Source organism: Prunus mume, linkage group LG2 (assembly GCF_029339155.1).
Source record: "Prunus mume cultivar Tortuosa linkage group LG2, ASM2933915v1, whole genome shotgun sequence".
Taxonomy (NCBI): domain Eukaryota; kingdom Viridiplantae; phylum Streptophyta; class Magnoliopsida; order Rosales; family Rosaceae; genus Prunus; species Prunus mume.
In genome coordinates this window covers 35738593-35747284 of record NC_142699.1, presented here as the reverse complement: position 1 = coordinate 35747284, position 8692 = coordinate 35738593, and the positions used below count along the sequence as shown (strand labels likewise).

Here is an 8692-nt window from a genome sequence, read left to right as displayed (position 1 = left end):
TAAGGAAAACTCAATCCAAATGCAGCCCAGCACCAACAAATACAGCAGGCCCAAAGATACAAAGGTAGCTAAACAACAAAGCCCATAAAACAATAAACAAAGAAACCCTATATCTAGAACAGGAACAGCCGCACCACCGAGCAAGCCAACAACACCACAGAGCAAATCCATCACCACCAAGGACTGCTGCTGCAATCTCCAGGATACAACACATGAAGTTGAAGAATTCCCATCTCAAAAGAAATGCATAACAGAGAGTTTGAAACAGCAGCAGCATACAACATACATATATATAGAGACAGCTAATTAGTGAAATTTAACGATGAAGTCATGAATGTGTTTGCTGATTTCATCAGGCTTTTCTTGGTTGATAAAATGGGCGACTCCTTCCATTACAACCACCTCTTCGAGCAGCGGCACATATTTCTTGAACCCACCTTTGTGTATGAAGTCCTTGGCGTCAAGAGAATTATAAACTAGGTCCTGGTCTCCCACAATGAACTTAACTGGAACTTTCACTTGAACCTCAGTCCACGCTGCAGTGAGCTCCCAATTTCTGCATTCAAAGCAAACCTTCAGAATATATATTCGACAAACAAGAAAAGCTCTTTCTTGCTAAAATTAGTTTGTGCATATGAAATTCAAGTAAACTAAGTTTAAAGGAAATCACATACAGGTCAAAGTTTCTGTAGTAGTTCAAGCCCCCAGTGAATCCTGTCTTCTCAAATTTGCTGGCATAGTAGTTGACTTCATCCTCAGACAACCAACTCGGCAAGACAATTGGAGCATCTGGGGGATGTCCAAACATTTTATCTTCAGGCAGGAAAAGCGGACCAGGATTACGATATGTTAGAAATTCCTTCATAACTCTTACAGTACCAAGTTTGGCAAACTCAGCTTCCATCACTCCTGGCTCCTGTAACATGAGTAGTTTATCTATCACGATCCAGAACTGAAATTTATGCAAGTATATATGTTGCTTCTAAACGTTTACAACATTTCACACTAATTTAATCAATGTGCCTTATTCACAATCTAGCAACACAATTTTTTACGTTACATTCGCATGCTCACCAGTACAAAATCCTCGAAATACCACTCGTTGGGAACCACTCAATGGGTCATGATGACCCAACAAGTGGTGTATTTCGAAATGTTAATACTGAGTATATGTACCGTAACCCCTCACAGCAATCTAACATGAGAACATTTCCATTAAATTCAAACCCCCAAAAAACAAATTCGCATCAGCTGAAAAACTATATGAACTTCATTTTCTTGGCGAGGAAGAGTTGGTGTGAGGAATGAGGCAATCATAAGGTGTTCACACATAATCTGCTATTAAACTACTTTCCTTGAACAAGCCGAAACTTTAATTAACAACTAATCAAGATTAAAATAAGACTTAAGATAAGGGCCACAAGGCAATGAGATTCGGATTCATTGGATACATGGTCATTTTCAACTAATCAAGATTATCTAAAACCATTATCTCCTTTAAACTAATCACCTCGAAAAGTGAGTCCATCAATAAAATGTTGTAACCTAAACAGATTGAAAATTAGTGGACCACAAAATTTCCAAACAAACAAGTCAGAAAATTTAATAAAAATAAAAACAAAAAAACAGGGGACGGATGAGATCGAACCTGAAATCTGCACATGTAATAGTCATCCCCATAAACAGCTTTCACAGATTCAATGAACTTCCTCCGAGGGTTTCTAGGCATGAAAGCCACGCTCAGGTTGACCAAGGCTTTGACCCGGTCAGGCCGGAACAGGCAGAGTAACCAAGCTAAGTAAGCGCCCCAGTCGTGGCCCACCACGAACACCTTGTCCTGGTCGGGGGCTATGGCATCGAGGAGGGTGATGAGGTCTCCGACCACGTGGAGACAGGTGTAGCTCGTGGGGGAATCGGGGACGTCGGTATCACCAAAGCCGCGGAGGTCCGGCGCGACGGCTCTGTAGCCGAGGGAGGCGAGGGCTGTGATCTGGTGGCGCCAGGAGTACCAGAGCTCGGGGAAGCCGTGGAGGAAGAGGATGAGTGGGCCCTGGCCTTTCTCGGCTATGTGCATGTTTATGCCATTGACTTGGACTGTTCTGTGCTCTACGCCCTCCATCTCCGTCATCAACTCTCTGGTTTATGTTTTATGTTGGTGTTGCATGAGGAGTGTATGTTGCTGAGAACTAAGAGGATAGAAAGGAAGGTGACGCTATCGTTAATCATGGATGCACTAGAAAACGACACAGAACAGTCCGAGCCGTTGGGTGAGCGCCACGTCAGTTGTGACGTCAGCAGCAAAAAAATAATAATAAAAACTTCTAAAAATTCTGAAAAAATACCAAACTTTTCAAAAAAAAAATTTAATAAATAGCTTGCCATAGTCCTCATTTCCCATACTAAAATTCTATACAAATTCATCTCTCTCATATCTCATGTGAATAGTGGTTGTATTTGGATTGCTATGACAATGGGTGGAAAACTAACAAAAAAAATTGCTATGGTAGGCACTATTCATGTGAATAGTATCAATATTTGCCTCCCTTTGCCTTTTACCATAACAAATAGGTGAAAATGCTCTAAGGGGACATGGAAATTGGGGACAAAGAAATCATGTTTCAATCTAATGGCCCAAGTCATAGCGCTCATCCTCACACTTGCTAGAGTCGTATTGTGATCTACTACCACATTAGCTGTTCTTGGACGCTAAGCCTAGCGTAGCTCCTTAATCGTGCAAAGGAAAGGATATAACTCCCACCGACCTCTCAAAATATGTCTTTGTACTCCACGAATAACCTCTCTACAATCCATCACGAACTAAACTTGGCGGAATTGATGCTTAATAGCAAAGGAACATGCCTCTTCAACACCCATAGCTTCCAATTCCAACGCCGAATTTGCCTAAACCTAGAGGTGTCAAACGGGACGGGCCGGCCCAGACGGCACGAGCCCAGCCCATTTAAATGAGGCACGGCACGACACGAGCACGAATATTAATGGGCGTGCTCGCACGGCACGAAAACTTGGGCCGGGCCGGGATCAAAAATGAGGTCCAATGGACCGGGCCGCCCACGGCCCGACATGGGCCGGGCTTGGCCCGAGCACGCTTCAAGCAATGCACGAGCCCAAGCACGGCCCACTTAACATTTTTTTCTTTCTCAAAAGTCAAAATGCAATAATTTGACATCTAATGTCATTATTTATATGTTTTTTTAATCATAAATATATATTTGATGTATTTCATTTTAGGGAAATTACTTGGGTCCTTAATTAATTAAACATATCAACTACAAATTAATTAAACAATATTGGACTTGATATCTAATCAGTACATATGACATATATGCTTATCTTATAATCAAAGTAAGACATTATTTCACATATAAAATAATAAGTTGTTTAAAGATGAAAAGTTGAAGTGGACTTTGTAGAGTTTGACACTTTTTGCCCTATGCCATTTTCATATTGTTTGGATGTTTGATTGATTAATGTTTTCAAATAGTTCATCATTTCTTGCCTCTAATTATATTTTTTGATTGATTAATGTTTTCAAATAGTTCATCATTTCTTGCCTCTAATTATATTTTTAATGTTTATAATTTGAATTATCTAGTGAAAAAAAAAATGAAGTGAAAAAAATTCAAATTAAATGGATTGGTTCTTGGGCCCGAGTGTGGCACGAGCACGAGCACGGGCACGGCACGAGCCCGGCCCGGCCAGTTTCAATATGGACATGGGCTTTGGGCCGGGCCGGGATTAATAATTTTACTAAATGGACTAGCACGGCACGGCCCGATAAATTAAATGGGCCGGCCCGGCCCGACACGAAAACGTTAAAAGCACGAGTTTAAATGGGATGGCCCGGCACGGCACGGCCCGTTTGACACCTGACTACAATAAAAGATCTGAGGTGATCTCTAGCAATTAATTCAATGCCACCTCGTTGTGTTTCAGCATACCAGGCTACATCAATATTTATTTTCATTTTATGGCAGAAGAAGGGCACCAAGTACCAATTCTCAGCTCGGGAGAGACGAAAGACTTTCTAATTACCACAATGTGAGCTTTTGCCCTTAAAAAATCATAGGTAGCAGAAGAGGATGCAATCCCAGTCATCGCTGAGGATGGAATACAGCCATCCGTGATTGCCTTACAACGTGACTTCCAGATGTTCTAGCAGGTGAAGGCCAAAGAGGATGCAATTCAAGCTCTATCCACCTTATCCAACCCATCTTGAAAGAAAATTTCATGAAGCCACCCATTCAATATTGTGATCTCATGTCTGCAAATTCAAATTAAACTAGTTTAGACCTTAAATTAATAATCAAACCAATTTGTTTTGAACGTTTCCCTTCACAACAATTAAGCAAGTTGTTTCCCTATTTTCGGTCGGGTGGGCTAATTGAAGGAGTTTTTGGTCCTTCTTTAATTGAGTGTGAGGCGTGCCACAACCAAGCCACAAATTAGGCTTGAATGGAATGTGAGTAGATGATGCGTCCGAAATTTGACTTTAATCAAACGATTGTTTGGCCGAGCAAGGAACCTCATTAGGCCTAGGTTTTTTCATTACCTCGAAGTCAAGGCTTTATGTGAGCAACCAAATGATGTGGAGTGGGTGGAGATGAAGATTAAAGGAGAAATGTAATGAAACGAAGAACACGTGCGTATAGTAAAAGGTGCTTGAATTCAAATATAATTTAAAGATAAGTGCAGAAAGTAAAGTGCGTAAAATAAATAATTTAAAGACGAGTGCGTAAAGTAAAGTACGTAAAATAAATGTAAAGACAAGTGCGTAATGTAAATTGTATAAATTAAATAATTGAAATGCGAGTGCGTAAAGTAAAGGGTGGAAAGTAAACTAGATTACGAAGAACAGTAAAGATAACATGAATTAAAGTTACTATGATTAAAATAGAATTGAAAAACAAGAACAGGAATGTAAATGCATAATTGAAATCTGCGGAAACTAGAGCGGAAAAAATAAGAACTAGGCTATGGCTACATTATGCTACTCCTATGATAGAAATTGAAGAGAATGTAAAATGACAAGTTGTGTGTTGTGTTGGGGGTCCTTTCTCTCTTCCATAAGCTTAGTATTTATAGGAGCTTCGGTGTGTCTCAATTTGGTCGGTTGTCAATTAGCCTTCAAATCAATCATAATTGCTCCAAAATGTTTTCAATCCCTTGTCTCATGCATGTGATTTAATGTGAACAATAACATTTGATTTGATTTTCCTTCTATCTTGAGCTCTCCCACAATAACTTCGGTTGACCATCAAGTTGGCATAATTCATTCTATATTTGAACAACAACCTATGAGAAAATCTTCCTAGAGATTATCTCTCTCGTTATTTAAGCATTGAATGATTTTATATACTCGGCCGCTTTTAGTCTTTTGACCGTATCTACAATTTCGACCGCATATAGGCTCTCAACCATTTTTATGCTCTCTGCCATCTGCCATATTGATGTGTTTGGCCAGATTGGTGTATTCCGCTACATGTAGATATTCTGCTATATTTATGATTTTGGGCTTCTATCCGACCTTATTGATTAGGCCCACTGGTTGGGCTCAATGTTAATTTAATTGTCAGATCTTGGGCTTAACCCAGTCAAATTTCAACCAGGCCCAAGCACAAGTATTTTATAGTCTCTTGCATTTATCAAATAGAACTCATACTGTAAATCGAACAATAGTTTTAAAATTAAAATAACAACTTTTTACCACCAAAGATGGAAATTTTTTTAGAGAGGGTGATGATATCAAATTGAAAATGTTTACGGATTTTAGTTTTTTAGTTTTTAGTTTTTTTTACAAAGGATTTCACTAATAAATTCATTTTAGCATGACATAATATATAAAGAATAATACTAGTCTTACCACATTTTTTATACCACAATTTTATACCACATCATGTAAAATACTAGTTTCCCATTAATTTAATTGATATGACATATAATATGGACATGCCACATCATGTGGTATAGAAATGTGGGATAATAATGTGATAAGTGTAGCATTACTCATATATAAAAGCCCTTATAGAGCCTATTTAGAGTGAAAACCCCAAACTAGCAACTTGTTATTTTCTAATTAGTTCTTATAAAATTCTAAGACATTAAGAACCAATTGGAAAATGACAAGTGGCTAGTTTTGGGTTTTCTCTCCAAATAGGCTCCATATGAATTTTGTATAATATGTCCTGCTAAAATGAGTTTTATTGAATTGAGATTCTTTGGTGGAAGGCAGACAATATATATTATCACGGCTAGATCGATATAAATTATGAACGGATCAGAGGATTGGTGGTTACTTTGATTGGCCCTTTGCGGTTGCTCTGTAAATGGGTTATTGTTGGGGTAGGGGTTAGACAGGAAGAGAAATGGTGGTTTGCTAGACATATTATTCTCATTATTTTCTTTTAAAAATTTTGTTTTTCTAATTTTATTTTATACAAATGAATTGATGAGTTCAGTTGTAAAAAAAAAAAAAAAAAATTGACATGTGGCAATATTTGAATCGAAGATTACATGAGTTGAGATTTTTTTTCTAAGTCATTAGAGCATCTCCAAGGAAGATGCCAAATACAAAATATTAAATTTGAATTCCTTTTTCTATGTTAATAATGTAATCCATAAGTTCTATGGAAAATAAAATCTGCAACATGTTACCCGAAAAGGCCTCGACATTTTAGAGTGATGGGGAGGGGATCGGATTCAACTTGGGTAGACCCACTAGGCACCAGGCACCAGGCACCAGGCACCAAGGGCTTCTTTCTTTTTCGGGCTAAAAGCTAAATTGTTTTCCAGAATCATCAGTCCACTAGTGCCTTCCTTGGGGCCTTGTCTTTCCATCTTGATAAAATTACAACAATTATTCTGCTGCAGTTAATTAATGCCTGGCCTGGCCCTTAAGTGTGTATAACAATATATTTTATTTTAAAATACAACCGATAGTCTATATTAAGAAGAGGAGGATTCTCATATACACACTATGAAGGTGGCATAGCAGTTTGAACTTGAAATAATCGGTCTACAAATCAATGTCATTTTTCATTGAGTTAGACTGACGCGTCGACTTTCTAACAATATGTTTTAGTTAAAGTTCTCTTGTTTGACTTCCATTATCCATGCAATAGAATGATATAATTAGATTATGTAATTCATTCACCTACTCGGTAATTGAGTTGAGCTACGCTTACATATCAATAAGGTATACTCAGATTTTACATGTAGGTTCCTACGTGAACCCTGTTTTGGGATTTTAGGAACAAAAATATTGGGCCTGTGAGGCCCACTAAAAGGTCAAAAGTTAAAGTATAAGCCCACAAACCTGAGGCCGCCCTGCAAAAGTGGTGTGCTCAGAGGTTCTCTTTTCCTTCCCACTCTCAGATCCAACTGACAGACAATGACATAGAAAAGTTAGTATGGATAGCGAAATGACATGGTGCGCAGATTAAGTTGCCGAGGGAGACGAGAGGAGCGGAGGACCAAATGGCACATGAATGTGCTTGGTTGTTTTGTTGCTGCCGCTCCGTAATTTGGAGCCTTGTGCTTTGTTTTTTTGTCTTTGTGCTTATTTGAAACCGACCCATCCCTGTATCCATTTTTTGTCTGCTCCTTCTACTCGGCAGTTGTGGGCAGTTGGGCATGTAATGCTCTGCTCACATTAGGCCGCTGAAACCCATCTTCTTGCATTTTGTCGATGAGTAGGCATTCCCTTTTTTTTGCCTGTTTCCCTCCCTTCACATCCCATCCCAAGCAACTGCTTCAATGCTTTCAATATTGTTTGCTTGAGGTGTTTGGTTCGACACAAATCACAATGAAGGAATTACCATTCCACTATTCACATGTATAACTTAGACAATGCTATTTTCGATTCCCAAAAGGACAAAATGGAGATTCTAAAATTAGTAGTAAAGAATGTATATTTCATTCCTCTAATTCACTTGAGTCAAAAAAAGCTTCAAGCTTTAAATTATAGGACGGGGCTAGAATTTCAAGTTTGGGAGGACAAAAACTCCAAATCCGAATCTCGAATGAGATATCTGGACCCAAATGGTTAACCAAATAGCGGAAGAGAATGGATCCTCGGTACCAAACTTTGACTCTTATTTTCAATCAAACTAGGTAATAAATTATGTTCTTTACTTAATTTCATTCTCATTATTCCAATTCCTATTCCACTTCATTCCAGAAATCAAAACAATGACTTTTAGATAACGTTTTGGTCCACACTGGCCGGCAATTTAAGCTACCGATTTCACATACATAGATCTTGTGGGAGCTAAATTCAACAATCAAATAAACAAACCCAAATATCAAATGGGATCACATAAGATCCATCAAAGATCTTAATGATCGCACATGATGTTACCCAACAACTAAGGGGGATTATGGAAGATAAAGTATTCAAATATTTTTACTGAAGCAATTGCTCATAAGGGTTAACCCAACTTACACGATATGCAACATAATTGGAGTTATGATGGAAAAACAAAGGGTTTGGTGACAAAGATGAAGAATAGATTGATTGAAAGGGGCCCTATTATAAATTCTTTAACTTATTATCAGAAACATTGAAAAGTGGATGATGTAGAAAAGTGATTCTCTATAAAAGTGCTTTTTGGTCTATCTAGATCACTCCCAAACTCACCCTAGATGACTAACAAGAGATCAGTAGAAGGTTGAC

At 38.3% G+C, this 8692-nt stretch overlaps 1 protein-coding gene across 1 annotated transcript; it reads right to left on the bottom strand.

The window, feature by feature from the left end:
- LOC103344200 (epoxide hydrolase 2-like) lies at positions 1 to 2204 on the bottom strand. Its single transcript, XM_008247825.3, has 3 exons — positions 1649 to 2204; positions 675 to 916; positions 1 to 556 (listed from the first exon to the last, which is right to left on the bottom strand). Exons 1-3 carry the CDS (start codon positions 2126 to 2128, stop codon positions 307 to 309), a joined length of 972 nt encoding a protein of 323 aa, XP_008246047.3. The 5' UTR covers positions 2129 to 2204; the 3' UTR covers positions 1 to 306.
- Between the last annotated feature and the right edge of the window lie 6488 nt (positions 2205 to 8692).